The sequence below is a fragment of the Anomalospiza imberbis genome, chromosome 13 (genome assembly GCF_031753505.1).
Source record: "Anomalospiza imberbis isolate Cuckoo-Finch-1a 21T00152 chromosome 13, ASM3175350v1, whole genome shotgun sequence".
NCBI classification, from domain to species: domain Eukaryota; kingdom Metazoa; phylum Chordata; class Aves; order Passeriformes; family Viduidae; genus Anomalospiza; species Anomalospiza imberbis.
Window position 1 is genome coordinate 18,684,256 of NC_089693.1, and position 20,745 is coordinate 18,705,000.

Sequence of the window (20,745 nt, forward strand, 5' to 3'; positions counted from 1 at the left end):
TCAACGCTCCGAGCTGGAAATCAGCCCTGCGGCTCCATCCCCCCCGCACGGCTGGCGAGGGCCGGGCTCGGAGCGGGCTGCAGCTGCGGCAGCCACGTGCTGAGCCCGGAACGCTGAACATGCTGAGCTTTCAGTGGCCCGGGCCACGGGGAAGTTCGGGGGGCTCTGCGGCCACAGCAGCCCCCAGCCCGTTCCCTCACCCTCCTCCTCCTCGCTCACCCACTGCCCTACTTCGGGAGGGTAGAGGTGACACCAAGGAGATGTGAAATAGGACACGGCTCGCTCCCATCCCTGCCTGACTGCAGTCCCGCTTAGCCCGGGACCATACCAAGCTCTCCGAAATAATTACAGGCACAGACAAGTACAGAAAGGAGCTGAGTGGGTGAATGTCCTGATTGGTTTTGGTGACAGGTGCTAGCAGCCTTCAGCGCCACCCAGACACGGGTGAGGGACGAGTGACAGCATTGTGCAGGGACACAGGCGGGGATCGGCCACTCCATCCTTCCCTGTCCCTCGATTTCCAGCCACACCAAACCCCGCCGCTGCAGGGAACAGGGGAATGTCCCCGGAGCAGCAGCTCCCGTCCCCTTTTCCCGCAGCCACCGCCGGTGACGCCATAGCGGAGCAGCCTCCCCTGCCCTGCGTGCCGGTACCTCTCCCCTTTGTGTGACAAGGTGACAGCAGAGGCCACCCCCGAGCCGCGCACACGGCCACCACCCCCCTCCCCGCTCTGCCAGCCCGGGGAAGGGCACGCAAATGCCAGCGGAGGAGAACAGATGGCACGGAACGAAGCGGGGGAAATGGGCGTTCTCGGAAGTTGCCAGGGAATGGGGAGCAACAGAGGAGCCCTTGTGCTGCAGAGCCCGCCCGGCAAAGCCAACGGGGTCTTTGTTCCAGCCAGCCTGGAGGGGATTCATCCCGAAACTCGGGATGAAACCAGCGCCGACACACCAGGCTGGGAGCCTTGAAAACATTTCTTTGTTCGGGTTCGCCCAGATCCAATCTGGTTACAAAGTCCTTACGTGCCGTTTGTAAATTTTTTCCCCGAGACCAGCGGTCCTCGGCAAATATTTACTCCCCAAACTCCTCTGCAGCGAGCAGGGCGAGTTCAAGCAGATAAATAAGTGCATTAACTATGTAAATACACACTTCTCCTTTCTGGAGAGCTGCAAGTTAGGAAATGTGTCAGAGTTTTTTGACAGCCTTTAATATACCCAGCAGATAAGGGGGGGGGGAAGCGTTTTTCGACAGCCTTTAATGTCCCCAGCTCGTAGGAAAATGCTTTGAAAACATTAAAAGAAAAGAAAAAAAAAAGACCGGTCTAAAAATCCAATTAAAAGCCAGCAGCCTCAGCCCACAGGCGTTTAACGAGAGCCAAAAGCCTCCCCGAGGACACAAAAGAAATAAAAATAGCCCGAGTGCTCAAAGGACGAGCCCCAGGTAGGAAGAAGCCGGCGCAGGGAGCAGCCCCATCCCGAGGGCGCAGCCCGGGACTCACCTTGGGGAGCCGCGATGATCCTGGGGTTCACCTTGGGGCGCCCCGCTGCCCACGTGCCCAGCTGGCCGAGCCACAGGGCCACCAGGAGGGCAACAGGCGACTTCCTCCTGCCCATTCCTAGTCTGGGAGCGAGCCGGGATCGGCAGCCGGGCGGGCTGACAGCTGCATCTCCCCGCGTACAAAAGGCTGCGAGCACCGGGCCGCAGCCAATGGCGCGGGGAGGGCGGGTCCTGGAAGGATGGAGTAAAACACCCCCACATACCTGAGCTCCGGCACAGCTTTTACCGGGGCTTTTGGGGGTCTTTTTTTGGGTTTTCCTCCTTCCCCTCGCTGAGGGGAAGGCGCGGAGGTCGGTGGCTTTGTCCCCCGCGGGCGCTGGGAAAAGCCGCAGCTGGGCCGAGGTTTGAGAAGAACTTCCCGCGGGGGCTGGGGAGGGGAAATCAAGGTTGGGACGAGTGAGATGGCAACAGAAATAGGGCCGAGAATAGGGGCAGAGAGGGGGTGGTGTGACACGGGGGTGTGCCCTGAGCCAGGTGCGGTGGCAGGAGCGGCACAGCTGGATGGGGGAGTGGCACAGCTGGATGGGGGAGCGGCACAGCTGGATCCAGGAGGAGCGGGATGCAGCAGGAAAGGGCCACTCCTAGGGACACCCAAGTGTCACCACGGGCTCCCCGCGCTGTCATACCCCCTCTCCCGAGCACACGTGGCAGGGAATGATATCCCCGAGTGGATGTCACGCTCTGGGAGCCGGCAGGAAGGTGAGCCCTGCCCGAGCATCCCGAATCTTTGTGACGCGGCTGCTCGCCCAAAGGACACCCCGCGGGTGGCACGGTCACCTTTTTGTCGCAAAGGTCCCCCCGGGGAGGCCCAGGAGCCTTTGTGGCTCTGGTTAACGTGAGGAGCGGGGCATTCCGAGCACGGAGAGCGAGCCGGAACGTGACCGGAATGGAAGAAGCCCACCGGGAACGAGCCGCAGCTGCGCCCTTTAACGCGGCGATTGAAGCTCGGCCCCGGCCCCGCTCCGCTCCTGAGGGACGAGCAGGGGCAGGGCAAGGGAGGCACGCTGAAAGAAGCAAAAATAAATTAATGAGCCGGCTAATGGTGGATTTGAAGGAGCTACAGGGATTTCCCGGCGTTTCTTTGTGTGTGTAGGTTCATCTTTCTCTGGCCACGCAGCTGCCGGGGTAATTACAGGGCTAATTACAGGGGGAAGACGCACCCTCGCTTCTGGCCGTGGTGATTCCCAGCCCTGAAGGGCTCTGAGCTCAGCCCGAACTACCCCGGGAGCAGCTGCAGTTCCCTGTTTGCTCCCTGAGCTGCTAGACCCCGTTATCCCTTGGTTTCCAGCAGGAAAAAAAGGAGTTTTCTTGCCCAAAAACACCCCCGAAAAATGAGGTTTTTCCCAAAAAAACACTCCTAAAAAAGTAGTTTTCTTGCCCAAAAACACTCCTGAAAAAGGAGTTTTCAGGACTCAAGCTCCCTCAGGATTTTAGGAGTGTTTGTAGGATCCTGGAATGGTTTGGGGTGGAAGAGACCTTGGTGCTCAACACCTCCCACTGTCCCAGGGTGCTCCAAGCCCATCGTGGAGCACTTCCAGCTGCTCTGGGCAGCCTCACAGGGAAGGGTGGCAGCAGCCAGGGGGGAGCCTGGCTCCCAGAACTGTGAAATCATTGCCTGGGAAAGCGATTCCAGGAGATGGGCAGGATGTGGAGAACACAACCCGCAGGAAAACCCAACCCTCCAGAGCAGCACAGCTCCCCAGAGCCCGTTTCCAGCCTGGCCGGTGTGCAGGAGGTGTTGGAATGAAGAACACGCTTCCCAAAGCAGGGAAGGAGCTCCCAGATTGAGTTTGGTAGCTCAGGACCAGGCAGCATCAGATTCCAGGCAGCAGCTCAGCCCCTTCCTGCAGAAATTTCCATCTGCTCCACTCTGGGATCAGAACTTCCCCAGCACAACTCGTGAGCAGCTTTCTCCCAGATCATGCGCCTCGCTTCCAGCACGGATCAGGAGGCAGCCTCCCCCAGGAATCTTGTCAGAAGCACAGATTTTTTCCCCAAGAGGAACAGTTTTATTCATCATGTTTGTGGCCCAGGCAACCCAGAGAGCTCGGATTGCACTTGGCACCCGAGCAGGCATGCGGTGATTTTATCCACAAAAACAGATCTGTTACCTTCCCTCAGCCAGGAATGTGACCCTTGGAAGCACCAACACGGGCAGATCTTCCAAGGAAAAAAGGAACAACAAGAGAAATCTCAGTCCTGGCTAAGCCAGGCAGGACCTTTGCTGTGCCACAAAGCAGGTATGACACTGCCAGAGGGACCCTGCTGAGCTGGACAAAGGATGAGGATGTTCCTCATTCCCCTTTTCACCACCCCTTCCCAGAGAAGACTGGAATCAGCTGGACAAAGGATGAGGATGTTCCTCATGCCCCTTTTCCATCATCCATCTCTTCCCAGAGAAGATTGGGATGAGCTGGACAAAGGATGAGGATGTTCCTCATGCCCCTTTTCCATCACCCATCTCTTCCCAGAGAAGACTGGGATCAGCTGGACAAAGGATAAGGATGTTCCTCATCCCCTTTTCCATCATCCATCTCTTCCCAGAGAAGACTGGGATCAGCTGGACAAAGGATGAGGATGTTCCTCATGCCCCTTTTCCATCATCCATCTCTTCCCAGAGAAGATTGGGATGAGCTGGACAAAGGATGAGGATGTTCCTCATCCCCTTTTCCACCACCCTTCCCAGACAAGAGGCACCTGGAAAATCCTGTGCTAAACCTGTGGAAGGGACTGATGTCCTGGGAGGTTGGGACAGAACTTTTGGAAGATCAGAGCTCCCATTCCTCATTTTGGGAACAGGCTGCCTGAGAAGGCTGGGTTTGGAGTGGGAATCAGTGAAATCCCCCTCACAGCTCCTCGTGGTGCTGACAGACCCTTCATTCTCCAGCTGACAGCGTGAGGAGGGAAGCGAGCAGAGCAGATCCTTTATCAGCTGCTGCATTTTCTGCTCTCCACACCCAAATTCTCCCCCCCCATCTCATGTTCCTGTCAGGGAGCAACCAAAAAACCTCAACCATCCCTCCCCAAGGCCACAGCCCTGCAGAGTTTGGGAACTTCCCAGCTCTCCAGGCTCACCTCTTCAAGCTGGATTGAGTTTGGGGGCTCTGAGCAGTTGACACAACTTTGCCCCTGGGTTCTGCCAAGCACAGCACAGCACGACTGGCACCAAGGGGACCCAAATGTGCTCAGAGCCACCCCCAGGGCTTTACAAACCACTCAGGAAAGGGGTGGAGGAGCCACGTGTCTCCAAAATGAGATCTCCCAGTAGATTTCGCCCCCCAGAAAAGATTTCCCAAGAGATTTGGCCAGAAGGGAACTCGTGACCGAGCTGATTTGCACTCAGTGATTTTGAGAGCAGCACAAAACCCCAGCTGGGACTCCCCTTCTTCCTGTGCCTCCAGAGGAAAGCCCAGGGGCCCTTCCAGGCCAGTGTCACAATGTGATTTACTGGTCACAGGTCCTGCCTGAGGACTGGCAGGCCAGTTCAGCGTCACAACATGATTTACTGGTCACAGGTCCTGCCTGAGGACTGGCCACAGCCCACCCTAGTCACCAAACCCCCTCTGGAGCATCACCTGAAGGCATCACATCCCCAGAGGGCGTGGGAAATGAATTTGTAGAAAATTCTCCGAGTTTGATAGAAGTTTGAGATTTGTTCACATGCAAATAGTATGTTTACATAGTATGTAGGTTTACATAGTATGTAAACAAAAATAGTAGGTTTACATAGTATGTATTTGTATGTAAACAAATCTCAAAGTTCTATCAAACTCGGAGAACTTTCTACAAATTCCTTTCCCACGAGAGGGAACTCACTGGTGGGGCAGGAAACGAGGCAGGGGTGCCAAAGAGGCAGAGTTAAAATCCAGTGTGGAGTCTCACCCAGTTAAACAAGGTTAGAACAACAAAAGGAACAGGAATGGGTGGCTCTGCTCACCACACTCCCACCATGAGAGCTCCATGTCAGCTCCATGTCCCTGTGAGGTTCCAGCAGGTCAGAGTGTTCTGCAGTTCCTGAGCCTTCTTTCCCTATGTGCTGTGCTCCTCTGCACACCAGGGCAGCACTGCAATGGGAATAGAAATATCTCAGGCTCCCCAAAACGGGATTCCCACACCTGCCAGCAGCTCTGGAGTCCCCAGGGAGGGTCCAGCACCACCATCCCCTAACCAAGATGATAACGCCCCTTTATCAGCCCCAGCAGAACCACAAAATCCTCCTGCACACAGCTGGTTAAGGTCTGACCCCTCTGCAATCTGCCCGGAATTTCAGCCCCCATTTTTCTGCAGGGAGTCCAAACAAACTCACCTGGCTCTGGAGAAGCTGCTGGGCAAAGTGCCAGAGCCCTCTCTGGCCTCATAAAGCCGAGCTGCTCAGGAAAACCAAACTCCTTCCCTGTGACCTTGGAGTGCTTCCAGCGTTATCTGTCTCGCCAGGAAGGGAGACACAGGGAAAAAGGGGGGGAAGGGCCCTGTCCTGCTTCTCCTCCCCAGTGTGACCCCTGAGAGCCACCCCCGGGCCTGGTGACGCAGAGGGACAGTGGCTGTGGTGACAAAGGGATCAGCACACACGGGCAGTTCTCCCTCTCTTCCAGCAGGATGTCCCCAGAGATCCTTTGGCTCGTTTTTCCACTGGGTTGGGCAGGGAAGAGCTTCCCTTTCTTCCTGAGTCCCATCTGCCCTTCCTCGTGCTGCCTGTCACCTGCTCTGGGGCCAGCCTGGTCCCACAGGGGACAGGGATCAGGTCAGGGAGGAAACGGGAATGAGGAATAGGGCAGGGGAGAGAACAAAACTGATGCCTCAGCTTTAGCTTTTATATTTTCAGATTCTGTTCTGCTTCAGTGTGTGGGTCTGGGCTTCGTGTTAGGGGATGGTGAGCTCTGTTCACAGAGCAGGGAGACAAAACAATTCCTGCTCTAGCTGGGACCAAGGATAAAGGACAAAATCTCAGCCCCAAGAGCACAAACAGCATGGACCAAAGAGAGAAAACAAGGATGGGACTGCATGGGCTAAAGCTGGAATTGGACAATTAACTCCAATATGCAAATGAAGCAGAACTTATCACAGTGAGACACCTTGTGACAAGCTGTCCATTTTTGTGACCATTTTGGTTCATCTTGGGTGCAGCCCTGGCTGGGCTCTTGTGCTGCCCAAGGTGGATCCATGGAGGAGATCCTTTTAATAAATCCCTGCTTTATTCTTTAGCTCTGTCCAGCCTCTGCTCTAGGTCAGCCTTCCCAAGACATTAAAACAGCAGGGAACTTATCTGAGCAGACAGCAGCTGGCAGGAGCTGGGGTGATTAAATGATGTGTAACTGAGAATCCTCCGGGGTCAGAGCGCTTAGGGCAGCCAGAAAAACCCCACAGAGGGATCCTGTGGGGCCAGCACAGCTTCCCTCCCCGGGAACAACACACAGGGAGGGAAACACTCAGGAACAGCACACAGGTGTTGCAGCACACAGGGAAATGCTCAGGATCAGCACACAGGTCCTGCAGCACACAGGGAAATGCTCAGGAACAGCACACAGGTCCTGGAGCAGGGAGGGAAATGCTCAGGAACAGCAAACAGGTCCTGCAGCACACAGGGAAATGCTCAGGAACAGCACACAGGTCCTGGAGCAGGGAGGGAAATGCTCAGGAACAGCAAACAGGTCCTGCAGCACACAGGGAAATGCTCAGGAACAGCACACAGGTCCTGCAGCACACAGGGAAATGCTCAGGATCAGCACACAGGTCCTGCAGCACACAGGGAAATGCTCAGGAACAGCACACAGCTCCACAGAATTCACAGAATGACCAGGTTGGAAGAGACTTTCAAGGTCATCGAGTCCAATCCAGCCCCAACACCTCAACTGAACCCTGGCACCCAGTGCCACATCCAGGCTTTGTTAAACACACCCAGGGATGGGGACTCCGCCACCTCCCTGGGCAGCCATTCCAGAACTTTCATCCAGCAGCACACAGGGAAACGCTGGGACCTGCCAGGCTGGCTCCTCCTGCCCCAGTGACATCAGGGGACAATGTCCTTGCTGGCTACCCTGCTCCCTTGGGTGTCCTTGTCACCTTCTCCTGCCCCAGTGACATCAAGGGCATCAAGTCCTTGCTGGCTGCCCTGTCCTTGTCACCTCCTCCTGCCCCAGTGCACCCCAAAAGGAACCCTCAAAGCTTTACTGGGACGCAGGACGTGCCCCAGTCCCACAGCTCCTCCTGTCCAGCTGCTGGACAGCCTTGGCACCTGGGGCCACCCCCAGGGGTGACACGGAGGCCACAGATTGACCAGTTTAAGGAAAAACCTCGTGTGGGGTCTGTTCCCAACACCCAGCTCTGAAAATGCCCCAACCTCTGACAGCCAGATGCTGGAAAATCCCTTAGAAGTGGGTTTTTCTCTGCTCCCCCCGCTCCAAAGTTTTGCTCCAGTCTCTGCTCTTGGCCCTTGCAGGAAAAAAAAAGGAACTCTGGATCCCCTCTGATGCTTTTATGGCTCCTGGAGTGGAACCCCACAGCTCCAACTCAACACCTGAATTAATTCACCCCTGCTGAAACAGCAGACCCTGCTCTTAAATCAGCATTTATTTCAGAGCTGGGGGGGGGGGGGGGGGGAAACCCTCTCAAAGGGATTTTGGGACACGTTTATGAATATTAGAACACTATAAATATAAAAGGGAACATAAGGAAATAGAAATATTCTCTCAGGGTGACATTTTCAGCCCATTTCTGCTTTCACCAAATTAAAATAGTTGCCTGATTTTTATTGTGGATCACGTGGGCCTCTCAACTTTGTAACCTTAAAAGGGAGCTTTGAGGGCTGACATCAGAGCTCCTTTTTTGTCACTGCTAACAGGAAAATGCTGATTCATGCCAGGGAAGGGAGCAAACCCCACAGGACACGGATCACTGGGATGTGTCACCTGCCCTGTCTCCGTGCTCTCACCTCATCAGCTGTCCCAAAATCAGAACTTTCCCCCTTTCTCCAAAGTTTCCCTGAGAAAGAGTAAGACCAAAATGTCCTTATTGCCAAGGACACCTCTGTCCCCTCTTCTTTTGTCCCCTCCCTGAGCTCACTGAACCAGCAGGGAGCTGGGAAAGGAAGAAAAACTCAAATTTTTGATGTGTTTTGGCAAACACATCAAAGCTGGAAGCAGCCAGGAAACCACCGAGTCCTCTGCAAAAAAGAAAGTTGAAGGGCAAAGGCTGTGCCAGACAAATTCCTGCTGCTGTTCCTGCTGGATGTACCTGCCCAACAAATCCTGGAGAATCAGGGAAAGTCACCTTCACTGATTTTCTGGAATTTGTGTGCACAGGGCGAGGTGTGGAGCCCCAGGATGTGACAAACTGGGAAAAGTCAGGCTGGGGGAGCAAGGAGCCAACATTATCCCATGGAAATCTGTCCAACATTGGTTAAGGCACTGCAGAAGCCACCTGGGAGATTCTGCTCTGCTTCCATTCCACCTTTTTGCTAGAAAATTAACCAGCAGAGACAAACCAGCCCAAAATGAGAGAGACAAGGAGAAGAAGGGCTCCAGAAAAGCAGAGCACACATGGTGCAGGGCCCAGCCAAACCTCCACCCCCTCCAGGTGTCCAGCGAGGGTCAAGCAGTGGGATGAAAAACAGGATTATGGAAAACACGGGAGGAAAAGCAGCTGCTCCCGTCCATCCCTGCTGTCACAGCTTCCCCTGGCAGCCCCAGCGAGGCCAGCAGGGAACCAGAGCAAGAGCAGCTCTTTGATGTCACAAACAGAAGGTCCCTGCTGACGTTGGGGAACTGTGGTCTGACCTCCTGCTCTTCCAGGGTCAGGCAACACCTACTTCCCAGTCTGCTCCCAGCAAAGCCCAGCCAGGGATGCTGGGCTGGAGTGTGGTGGGAACAGGCACAGGGGTTGAGGGATGAGCTGAGAGCCAAGCAGAGCAGATCCACTCTGCTCCAAATGTGGGAGGTGCCAGGGCACCTCCAGGGATGGAGCACTCAGAACAGGCACCAGTTTGCTCTGTCTCTGCCGTGTTCAGCCACTCACAATTAGTGACAAGGACCCTAAAGCCACCCCATTCCACACCTCCCACCAGGCCTGGCACACTGCCAGGGATCCAGGGGCAGCACAGCTTCTCTGGGCACCCTGTGCCAAGGCCTGCTCGTCTTCAGAGGGAACAATTCCTCCCTGATACCCAACCTATCCCTGTACTTTCATGCCTTTCCCTGCTGTTCTGCTGCTCCCTGCCCTTGCAAACCCCCTGAGCATCCTTCCCCTGTGCCAGCCCTGCTTCCAGGTGAGGCTGGAAGCAGGAACGTGCAGCCCCGGGGCAGCTGCAGAACCACTCCCAGCCCCCTCCGAGCTCCCACTCTGCTGCAGGAACTGCTGCAGGAGCTGCTGCAGGAGAGCTCCCGTCGCTGCCCAGCCGTGCAGGAAGCAGCAGAGCCTCCCCCCCTCCCCGCAGCTCCCCCGTGCTCAGGCACGGCTCTGCCGGGCGAGGGAAGCGATGTCGTGAGCGGCAGCGCTGCCAACTCCTCTGCTGCAGCCAGTGCATGTGCCTGAGCTGCTGCTCCCAGCCAAGCCCTGCCGTTTGGGAAAGGAAATCTGGGAAAAGTCACTTCCAGCCCAAAAAATCCAGGCAGTTCTCAGCTCACTGGGGGCGTTGGGAAGCAGAAATAGCAGCGAAAACGGCTTCACGCCAAACGTGGGTCAAAAGAGGGATCAAATATCTCAGGAGTGACACGAGAACCACCGTTTTGGGACGGCAAGGAGCCCTAAATTGAGAAGTCAGGTGGTGCAGGAAGGCAAACTGGACGTGCTGGTGGCCAGCAGAACCTGCAAATGCTTCCCAGCTTCGGGCAGGAGCATCTGCGAAGCGGCTAATCCGCGGTTATCCCGGAGGATTGGGGCTGCCTGCAGGGCTGTGGGGAAGGGAGGGGGCTGTGCATGTGCTCTGTCCTGCCCCTGCAAAGGGATCCTGGGATGGAAAGGGATTAATCAGTTCTCTTACACATAAAATCCGTGTGCGTGCTGAGGCCAGGGACCCGGGAGAGTGTCAAGAAAGCCATTTATGTCCATCACATCTTATCTGCTCCAGACTGAGCACAAAACCAGCCCCTCCTTCCCTCGGGCATTAATCCTCTCGACAGGATTAAAGCCTATCAGCGCAGGCTCCCCGCAGAGAACAATCCCGCCTTTGCTGGGCGACACCGAGATGGTATCGGCGAGGATCACAGAGCTCGCACAGGGATTAGATGGCAGCACAGGAGCCTGGAGGTGAAGCAGGAGAGAGCTCTCTGCCCGGAGAACCCGCTGCCGTTTTCACGCCTCGTTAACGCCAGCGCGCAGTCGGAGCGATGCCGGGCCCAGCTCCAGGCCTGGCTTTTCGCTGCCCCCACTGATTGCAATTACAGGCAAACGCTGTTAAATTGGCTTTGCAGCCGCGGCACACCGCGCCGTGTCAGGGGCATTTCTCCAGCTTGGACTCAGCCCTTGTCATTTGTCACTGGCAGCTCGTGGTGGCCGTGCCCTCTGCTAGAAGCACCAGCTCCCATCGAGGCAGAGCTTTTCCTGCAGTTTCACTTGTGGGAATCCTTAAAAATCAGAGGGTTTTGGGAAAGCTGCAGAAGGCAGGCCTCAGAAACAGCAGAACTGTGATTAGAGCTGAGCAGTAGCCATAAGATTTGTCAGCAGAAAAGTTATATAAGAAGTAGAAAGTAAGGACAAACAGAACAATGGTCTGTGCATTAAAGCTTGCCTAGAATAACTCCCTAAGCTACAGAAAAGAATCTCTAGCAAGATACTAGGAAGTTCTAAGCTTAATAATGGAGCCCTGTGCATTGTGTATTAAGGCTTACAAGCAGGTATTGTATTGGAAATAAACAAGCTTTGTTTTAACCAAAGGTTATATGGTTATAGTGGTTGGATAGAACTACTGTCAATATGCTTTTGCTTTGTGTGATTGGTCAAAAAACTTTTAAAGTGAGTTGTAACATTGAGTTCTTTGTCTGCTGCCAGGGATGTGAGCTGCTGGCATCTTCCCATTGTCCCACCCATGTAATGAGGCTGATGCTAGAAAATAAACAGCTCGAGATGCGTTCCCCAGCATCCTGTCCCATTTGTGATTTGTGATGTGGCCAGCAATACTTCCCCTTCCTGCCGTGCTGGGATCTGCAACACCACCCAGGACAGAGCACGAGCCACACAGCAGGCAGGGGACTGAGCAGGGCCCGTTTAATCCAGGCAATGAAACAACAGGCAGAGCGTGGTGACAGACAAAACATGGCATAACTGGAAGGGCCACATCTCCGCACCGAGCCACCTCTTCCCTTCTCCATGCTGAGTCCTGAGGAGGCTGCAGAGAGGATTTGGAGCTGCCCTCAGTGCTCCCCACAGGCCAGCAAGGAGCATCCCCACGCACAGAGCCAGCCCAGCTGCTGCCTCAGCACAACTCACCAGTCCAGCAGAAGGTTTAGGGGGCCCCACCAGCAAAGATGAGCTCCAGGGCAGCCTGGATGTCCCCTCCTGTGGCCTGCAGGGCCCGCAGGCTCAGCTCGTCGTCGTGGATTCCCATGTCTCGCAGCTGCTGCAGCTGGGGCTGCCACTGGCTCTGCTCACAGCAAAGAGGAGAAGTTTGGGGTGGCTGTGAGAACCCCAGCAGCTCTTCCCGCTGCCCAGTGTCCCAGCTCAGCCAGCTGCTGCGCAAACAGCTCCTGAAAGCTCAGTGATGCTGCAAAGTCCCCAAAACCACCACCCCTCTCTGTGAAAAACATGGTTTGTTTATTTTTTTGGTAAAATTTAGAAGTTTAATGAAGGACAATAAGAGATAAAGATAGTAAAGATTATGGCTAGGTGCATCTTGGCACTCAGCCAAGAGCACACTTAGTTTCAGGGTTGTTTCTTAAATATTTTTTCTATTACATTAGCTTGTATACTCCTAGATTCTTATGCACATTTATCTTTTTCTATAAACTAGTTTATATAGTTTAGGAACTATTTTGTATGGCTCTTCTTTGGGTTGTTTTTTTAGGTATGTGTGTTTCTTAGTTGTGGTTTTGGCTTTTTTTCTTTACTACTTTTAGTCAGGGCTTTAGTCTATACTTTCTTCAGATGGCAAATATTGACAGTTAATTAATATTAATTAATTAATATAATGACAGTTATTAATAGAAAGGTCTTCATTATATGTTCACTGGCTGTTATCTTGATTAAACAGTTCACTTTAAACTAGATTAGCTACTACTATTACTATGTCTAAGTTTTTTGATAACAGCAGAAATAAAAATAAAGTTATTTTAACATTATATACATAGTATTTATCTTAATATTTGCAAAAAGCCAGTAATATAATATGCATTTGTAACACCTCCATCCCAGTTGCACCCAGAACTTCTGCAGTGGCTCTGATGATGCCTTAGGAGTTTAGCTTTTAGATTTTTCATACATTTGTAACCCTGCAATTCTTTGGTGTAGAACTCTGAACTCCACACACACTGTGAGCTGCTGCTTTCCCATTTTGGGCAGACACAACAATTCCTCTCCAGGCCTGGGAACCAAGGATACCTCACTGCCTCACTGCCCCAGAAATGTAAACAAAAGTGAGTTGGAGGAGCAAACTTGGGGTAAATGACTTCATAACCTGAAGGTTTAATTAGAAGATTAAATCCCAATATACAAATGGACAACTTTTATAGAAGTCTGAAAACTTGTGACCTGTGGTCCATTTTTGGGTGTAGTCCCTGGGGGGGCTTTATCTGCCCAAAATGTACCTTCAATAAATATAACAGCTTTTTATTCTTCTAATTTTATCTGGCCTCTTGTTTTTCAAAACTTAGGGTAAATGACTTCATTACCTGAAGGTTTAATTAGAAGATTAACCCCCAATATGCAAATGGACCAAATTTATAGAAGTATGAAAACCCGTGAGCCATTATTCATTTTTGGGTGTAGCCCCTGGTGAAGGGGCAGCTTCATCTGCCCCAAACACACCTGAAAGCCTTTCAATAAATGTAACTGCTTTATATTCCTTTAACTTTGGCCTCTGTTTTTAGGTAGCCTGAAAAGGCATCAGTGATGCCCCTCCCAGGCTAACTCCTGCCACAGGAGGCAGCTGGGAGATCCCAGGGGGATACAGGATTCCAGGGGCTGCCACTGACCTGGAGGCTGGGCTGCCCTGAGGCCTGCAGGGCGTGCTGGAGGGCCTGGCTGAACAGGTCATTGGTGATGGGCGTCCCCGACTGGACACTGGATGACATCGGGGACGTCCCGGAGGAGTGGCCCTAGGAGGAGGGGATGGATCAGGAGAAGGCTCACAGGAACCAGCACACAACAAACCCTGCAGCAAACCCTCACCCTCCAGCCCATAGGCAAGGCAGCTCTTCCAGGAGGGAATGAAGGTGCCCAGAGCTGACCCAGGCTGTGCTGGCATCATGTGGAAGATAGGGATCACATGGATTTGCATCAGGGAATGCAGAGCCAGGTGTGCCAGCCCAGAGCAGGACTGGTGCTAGCTGTTCCCTGGGTGCCAAGGGTGGGATCAAAGGGAAGAGAACCCATCCCTGAGGAAATGCACAGCCAGGTGTGCCAGGGCTGGGATCACACAGGGAACTCCTCCCTGAGGAAATGCACAGCCAGGTGTGCCAGGGCTGGGATCACACAGGGAACTCCTCCCTGAGGGGATGCACAGCCAGGTGTGCCAGGGCTGGGATCACACAGGGAACTCCTCCCTGAGGAAATGCACAGCCAGGTGTGCCAGGGCTGGGATCACACAGGGAACTCCTCCCTGAGGGGATGCACAGCCAGGTGTGCCAGGGCTGGGATCACACAGGGAACTCCTCCCTGAAGGGATGCACAGCCAGGTGTGCCAGGGCTGGGATCACACAGGGAACTCCTCCCTGAGGGGATGCACAGCCAGGTGTGCCAGGGCTGGGATCACATAGGGAACTCCTCCCTGAGGAAATGCACAGCCAGGTGTGCCAGGGCTGGGATCACACAGGGAACTCCTCCCTGAGGGGATGCACAGCCAGGTGTGCCAGGGCTGGGATCACACAGGGAACTCCTCCCTGAGGAGATGCACAGCCAGGTGTGCCAGGGCTGGGATCACACAGGGAACTCCTCCCTGAAGGGATGCACAGCCAGGTGTGCCAGGGCTGGGATCACACAGGGAACTCCTCCCTGAGGGGATGCACAGCCAGGTGTGCCAGGGCTGGGATCACACAGGGAACTCCTCCCTGAGGGGATGCACAGCCAGGTGTGCCAGGGCTGGGATCACACAGGGAACTCCTCCCTGAGGAAATGCACAGCCAGGTGTGCCAGGGCTGGGATCACACAGGGAACTCCTCCCTGAGGAGATGCACAGCCAGGTGTGCCAGGGCTGGGATCACACAGGGAACTCCTCCCTGAAGGGATGCACAGCCAGGTGTGCCAGGGCTGGGATCACACAGGGAACTCCTCCCTGAGGAAATGCACAGCCAGGTGTGCCAGGGCTGGGATCACACAGGGAACTCCTCCCTGAGGAAATGCACAGCCAGGTGTGGCAGCCCCGAGGTGTTACCTGTGTGCCCGGGGTGGGCGTGTGGGAGCTGCTCTCGGGGGTGCTGGCCAGCGCCAGGGCCGTGGCCAGCTCACTCTGGGTGATGGGCCGGGGCCCTGCTGCCCCCGCGTAGCCCAGCGAGGCCGGGCGCGAGCCGGACGTGCTGCTGGATGGGGTGGACCTGGTGCTCTGCATGGAGAGAGAGAAAAGCCCCAGCTGTAACCTCGGTGTTTGTGTCCCAGTCAAACCACAGATCCCTGTCCTACCATACTCCAAACTCCCACGGGTGGAGCTTCTGAAAGACAAACATGCCAGAGCGGGATGTGCTTTTTTTCCACAAAGTCAGCTGTGGAAACTGGCAGGAAAAGCTTTAAATCTATCATCCACTAACCCCAAACCAGGGTGATGTTAGCCTGGAACAAAACAATTCCCTGTTACAGGCATGTTTGGACTCAAAGATCCAGTTTTTCCTACAGAACCCTTTGTCCTGTGGAGAGGAAGACTGCAGAAGGGCAGGGATCAACATTCCCACACTCCACTTTGGCTGTGAGGACATTTCCTCCGTTCCATTTTCCTGTTGTGTGTTCAGTACTGAGGAAAACCCTCTCCTGAGCAGCCTGGAAGCAGCCAGGATCAATATATTTGTCTCCACATCCCCCTGGGGAGCCAGGGCAGCTCGTGGTGTTCACCAGACGGGAAGGGAAGAGCTTGGGAGTCTCAGGGCTACAACTTAAACCCAAAAAGAGGAGCTCACCCAGCCTGGCTGCTTACCTGGTGGAAATCATCTTCATCATCAGAGAGCCCCTCAAAGAGAAAGCCACCTGCACCAGAAAGGGGAATAAAAGGACGTGGCAAACCAGCAGGAGCTGGGAGCAGATGAGAACCCTGTGGAGTTTTTGGCGGAGCAGCCAGGACAGGCTCAGCTCCAAGTTCCCCTTCCAGGTGGACGTACCTGGCATGTCCCGGTAGGAGCCCAAGGCCATGGCCCGCGAGGACGTGTCCGGGGCTGGCAGGGGGGTGCTGCCCGCCACCGAGTGCAGCACCAGCACGATGGCGTTCACCAGGGCAGGGTGAGCCGGGATCAGCCTGGGCACAAACGGGCACAGGTGAAGGGGGGCACAGGGCAACCCCAGAACCAGCCCTGAGGCACCTGGGGCACAGCTACTGCCACCGCTGCTTCTGCTGCACGGCAAAAGCTCCTCCAGGCAGCCAGGGATCCTTCTGGATCCACGCTGGAACAGGCCTTGGATCCCTCTGGATCCACGCTGGAACGGGCCTTGGATCCCTCTGGATCCACGCTGGAACGGGCCTTGGATCCTTCTGGATCCACGCTGGAACGGGCCTTGGATCCTTCTGGATCCACGCTGGAACGGGCCTCGGTTCACCAGGGATCCTTCTAGACCTAACCTTGGTTTGGTTCACCAAGGATCCTTCTGGATTCACGTAAGATCTTTCCTCAGTTCACCAAGGATCCTTCTGGACCCCATGCTGGACCTTCCCTCGGTTCTCCAAGGATCCTTCTGGACCCCATGCTGGACCTTCCCTCGGTTCTCCAAGGATCCTTCTGGACACCATGCTGGACCTTCCCTCGGTTCTCCAAGGATCCTTCTGGACCCCATGCTGGACCTTTCCTCAGTTCTCCAAGGATCCTTCTGGACCCCATGCTGGATCTTCCCTCGGTTCTCCAAGGATCCTTCTGGACCCCATGCTGGACCTTTCCTCAGTTCTCCAAGGATCCTTCTGGACCCCATGCTGGATCTTCCCTCGGTTCTCCAAGGATCCCTCTGGACGCCTGCTCTCTGCTGTGAGCAGCTACATGCAGGTCTGAACCCCAGTCTGGAGGTGATGATGGCCCTGCATCCCACCAAACACCCTCTGGGTTAACCCAAGTGGTGGATCCGTGTTCCTGCTGCCGAGGGAGGAGTGTCCCAGCCTGGCGGGCAGGAGCAGAGCTCTGTCCCACCCAGGTGACACACAGGGACACAAAGGCACTGTTGAGTCACTGCCTCAGCTGGGGGAACTTACGTGTCCAGCATGTTGGGGTCTGCAAACACGGAAAACAGATCCTTGTCCTGCAGAACTCCTGGAAGACCAGGAAACCCAGTGAGACAGGATACAACAAACAGGAGCCAGGCACACAAAAAGCCACAGGGACAAATAAATAGGAATTGTTTTCCAGGAAGTGAGTCATGAGTAAACACCACAAATACTCCCATTGTTCCTCTGAAGCCTTTGTGTTCCTGGAGGGGCTCTTGGTCACAGCCACACACCCAAGGGATGGGCTTTTCCAGCAGATCCTGTGGGTGCTCCACCTCAAAGACACGATGGAAGCTGGGCCCCAGCTCCCTGCAGCCAGGCTGTGACTGCATCCCAAATTCCACCTGCCTCGGACTGCCACCATGCCAGAACTGGCTGGATTTAGTGAACCACTTTGGAGCACTCTGCAGCAGGGAGAGAGCTCCATCCCTCCTTTCCCTGACCCTTCTGAAGCCATGATCCATCCCCAAGGAGAGAGCTCCACCCCTCCTTTCCCTCACCCTTCTGAAGCCAAGGAAAGAGCTCCATCCCTCCTTTCCCTAATCCTTGTGAAGCCAAGGAGAGAGCTCCATCTCTCTTTTACCTCACCCTTCTGAAGCCAGGATCCATCCCCAAGGAGACAGCTCCATCCCTCCTTTCCCTCACCCTTCTGAAGCCAGGATCCATCTCCAAGGAGACAGCTCCATCCCTCCTTTCCCTGACCCTTCTGAAGCCAAGGAGAGAGCTCCATCCCTCCTTTCCCTCACCCTTCTGAAGCCAGGATCCATCCCCAAGGAGACAGCTCCATCCCTCTTTCCCTGACCCTTCTGAAGCCACTATCCATCCCCAAACATCACCAATGGAGCACAACTGACACCTGAGCAGTCAATGACTCACACTCCACAAAGGGAGAAAAAATTAGGGTTTTTTTAACTCTCTCTTCCCCCTATCAGGAATTCAACCTAGATTTGGGTCTGTCCCTTCCCCCATCAGGAATCAAACCTTTCCTCAGATCCTTTGGATCACAGCGAGACTCACCCAGAGCCACGGGGTCGCTGCTGAGGCCAGGAGTAGCCACAATGATCTGATCCAGCGATTCCTTGTTTCCCAGCATCTTGAAGACCTGCCAGGGAAAGCAGAGCAGGTTGGGAATGTCACCCACTGTGGGGCTGTCCCCAGAGGGAGGGGACAGCTGAATTCCCCCGGGAGCAAAGCACTCACAGCATCTCTGTAGGCAGGGCTGCTGTGCAGGGCAGTGTGCAGGACACGGAATTCCCGGACTGCTGCCACCTTATCCACGGGCTCTGAGGGGAGAAAACACCACAACAAACACAGCTCGGCCTCTGTCAGCCCTCAAAGCCATTCCACAGCCCACTGAGCCTTCCATGCTGCAACAGGGATCCTTTAACATCCTTGGATTGGGTGCAGTCTCTGCAGAGTAATGACTTGCTGCACTCTCAGATCGTAAAAATAGTCAGGAATATCCTCCCACACGTGCCATTACAGGAATGCCAGCTCAAACTCCTCTTTTTGTACAGTCAGGCACAGCAGGAGCACACACCAGCCTGCTCATCCCTGGCAATGCCCTAAAATGGATCATGGGCAATTAAGGAAGGGATGATCCCTCTCCATGCTGTACAGCTCATTCCTTAACTCTGGTGTCAGCAAGAAAACCAACACCCAGGTGCTGCTGGGAGAGGTGAGGAGTTCCCAAACACAGGCATTCATTCCCCTGGAAACCTCCACAGCAGGGAATCCCGAGAGAAGCTGTTCCCCAGTCCCTAATAAAACACATGCCAAGGAGAATCCAAAGGGTAATCCCTGCAGCTCCTCACCTGGTTTCTGGTCAGGCTCAGGCCAGGACTTGCGCAGGACATGGACAGTGGAGCCAGACTGGATTCCATAAAAATCCAGGGTCTGGTCATCCCTCAGCTTCCGGCCACAGTAGATCAGGTCTGGGGGGAGAAACACCTGAAGATAAACACCTGTGGTGCTCTCAGAACCAGCTGGGGGTCTCTAGGTGTGCCTTAGAGCCCCAGGGGTTATTGAGCAGCTGTAGCTGCTGCAACTGGCTAGGGAACAACACAGGGAAGCTGTGGAGCTGACAATCAGGAGGGAAATCACAGAGCCGATCTAGAGGAGATGGCAGAATCACCACCTGCGTAAGAGCTGACCTCTCTCTCAGCTCTCATGAGAGCTCTCACAAGGACACAGAGCTGGTGGAAAGCCCAAATATTCCCGGACAAGGGCACTGCCGCGGCTGGAGCGCCCCGATCCCAAGGAAACAGGGAAGGAGCGCCGAGCCCTCCCAGCAGCAGCAGGATGTCGCGTCCCGGCCGCGGCGAGGACGGGCCGAGGGTGTCCCCCAGCGGCGGGACGGCGCCAGGCTCCGGCGGGGCACGCACCGATGAGCTCGGGGTCCGGCATGGATTCCTGCAGCTTGCCCGTGATCAGCTGCTTGAGGTGCGAGATGCTGCAGCCGCCCAGCGGGCACTCGCCCAGCTCGGTCTCCGGCAGGCGCAGGATGGATTTGGGGGCCAGCGGCTGCTCGGCCAGCTTCACGGCGATGTGCCACTCCGGCAGGGCCATGGCAGCTGCGCGCTGGGGACACAGCCGAGTGACAGCCGAGTGACACCCCGCCACAGCGAGCCCTCCCTCATCCATGGCTCCAGCGCCCACAGAGCGCCGGGCACAGCCAGCCGCAGCCCCGACCCTCAGGGGGGTCCTGGCAGTGGCTTCCCGTCCCCAGAGCCCAGATCCCTCCCGGTGCTCAGGGGGATCCCAGCTGTGCTCCCCCAGAGCCTGCCCTCAGCTCAGGGATCCTGGCTGTGCTCCTCTAGATCCGGCCCTCTGCTCAGGGATCCTGGCTGTGCTCCTCTAGATCCGGCCCTCTGCTCAGGGATCCTGGCTGTGCTTCCCCAGAGCCTGCCCTCAGCTCAGGGAGATCCCAGCTGTGCTCCCCCAGATCCTGCCCTCAGCTCAGGGATCCTGGCTGCGCTCCCCCAGAGCCTGCCCTCAGCTCAGGGAGATCCCAGCTGTGCTCCCCCAGAGCCTGCCCTCAGCTCAGGGATCCCGGCTGTGCTCCCCCAGATCCTGCCCTCAGCTCAGGGATCCTGGCTGTGCTCCCCAGAGCCTGCCCTCAGCTCAGGGATCCTGGCTGTGCTCCCCAGAGCCTGCCCTCAGCTCAGGGATCCTGGCTGTGCTCCCCAGAGCCTGCCCTCAGCTCAGGGATCCCGGCTGTGCTCCCCAGAGCCTGCCCTCAGCTCAGGGATCCTGGCTGTGCTCCCCCAGATCCTGCCCTCAGCTCAGGGATCCTGGCTGTGCTCCCCCAGAGCCTGCCCTCAGCTCAGGGATCCTGGCTGTGCTCCCCCAGAGCCTGCCCTCAGCTCAGGGATCCCGGCCGTGCTCCCCCAGAGCCTCGTGTCCCATCAAGGGGATCCCCCAGATATCCCCTGCCCCAATCTTCTCCTCAGCTCAGGGGGATCCTGGCCCTGTTCCCCCTAGAGTCTCCTCTCCCCTCAGGGGGATCCCGGCTTTGCTCTCCCCACTCTCTCCTCAGCTCAGGGGGATCCCGGCTGTCCCGCACCCCAATCCTCCCTCTCAGCTCAGGAGAGTCCCAGCCGTGTATCCCCCTGGACCCGCCCTCCCCTTCAGCTCGGAGGGTCGCGGCCATACCC

General features: G+C 55.6%; 2 protein-coding genes across 4 annotated transcripts in view; both read right to left on the bottom strand.

Moving 5' to 3' along the window:
• The window catches only part of SEMA7A (semaphorin 7A (JohnMiltonHagen blood group)), a 29,222-nt gene extending 23,688 nt beyond the window's left edge, over window positions 1–5,534 (bottom strand). Inside the window, exon 1 of one of the 2 annotated variants that reach the window (XM_068204346.1) lies at window positions 5,495–5,534. In XM_068204346.1, coding sequence (XP_068060447.1) covers window positions 5,495–5,519 — 25 coding nt within the window. In that variant the 5' untranslated portion in view covers window positions 5,520–5,534. Of the gene's footprint in view, window positions 1–1,498; window positions 1,703–5,494 lie in introns of those variants that run through there. The other variant, XM_068204345.1, reaches the window with a different exon arrangement.
• A 6,198-nt stretch (window positions 5,535–11,732) lies between these two features.
• On the bottom strand, window positions 11,733–19,694 carry UBL7 (ubiquitin like 7). 2 transcript variants are annotated; one of them, XM_068204349.1, is made up of 11 exons: window positions 19,474–19,694; window positions 18,904–19,023; window positions 18,290–18,372; window positions 18,107–18,191; window positions 17,078–17,135; window positions 16,005–16,138; window positions 15,824–15,873; window positions 15,074–15,241; window positions 13,677–13,799; window positions 11,977–12,130; window positions 11,733–11,875 (listed from the first exon to the last, which is right to left on the bottom strand). In XM_068204349.1, the coding sequence occupies exons 1-10, from the start codon at window positions 19,655–19,657 to the stop codon at window positions 11,993–11,995; spliced, it is 1,143 nt and encodes a 380-aa protein (XP_068060450.1). In that variant the 5' UTR covers window positions 19,658–19,694; the 3' UTR covers window positions 11,733–11,875; window positions 11,977–11,992. The 2 variants fall into 2 exon arrangements, with proteins under 2 accessions (XP_068060450.1, XP_068060451.1); XM_068204350.1 differs by having other exon boundaries at window positions 11,733–11,894.
• Between the last annotated feature and the right edge of the window lie 1,051 nt (window positions 19,695–20,745).

Excerpts from the sequence above, each read along its gene's own strand:
- UBL7 (XM_068204349.1), bottom strand. The coding sequence starts at position 19,657 with ATGGCCCTGCCGGAGTGGCACATCGCCGTGAAGCTGGCCGAGCAGCCG. Across the intron at positions 15,242-15,823 it reads ATGAAGATGATTTCCACCAG|AGCACCAGGTCCACCCCATC; the intron begins GTAAGCAGCCAG and ends CTCTCCATGCAG. Across the intron at positions 12,131-13,676 it reads CAGGGCAGCCCAGCCTCCAG|AGCCAGTGGCAGCCCCAGCT; the intron begins GTCAGTGGCAGC and ends TGCTGTGAGCAG.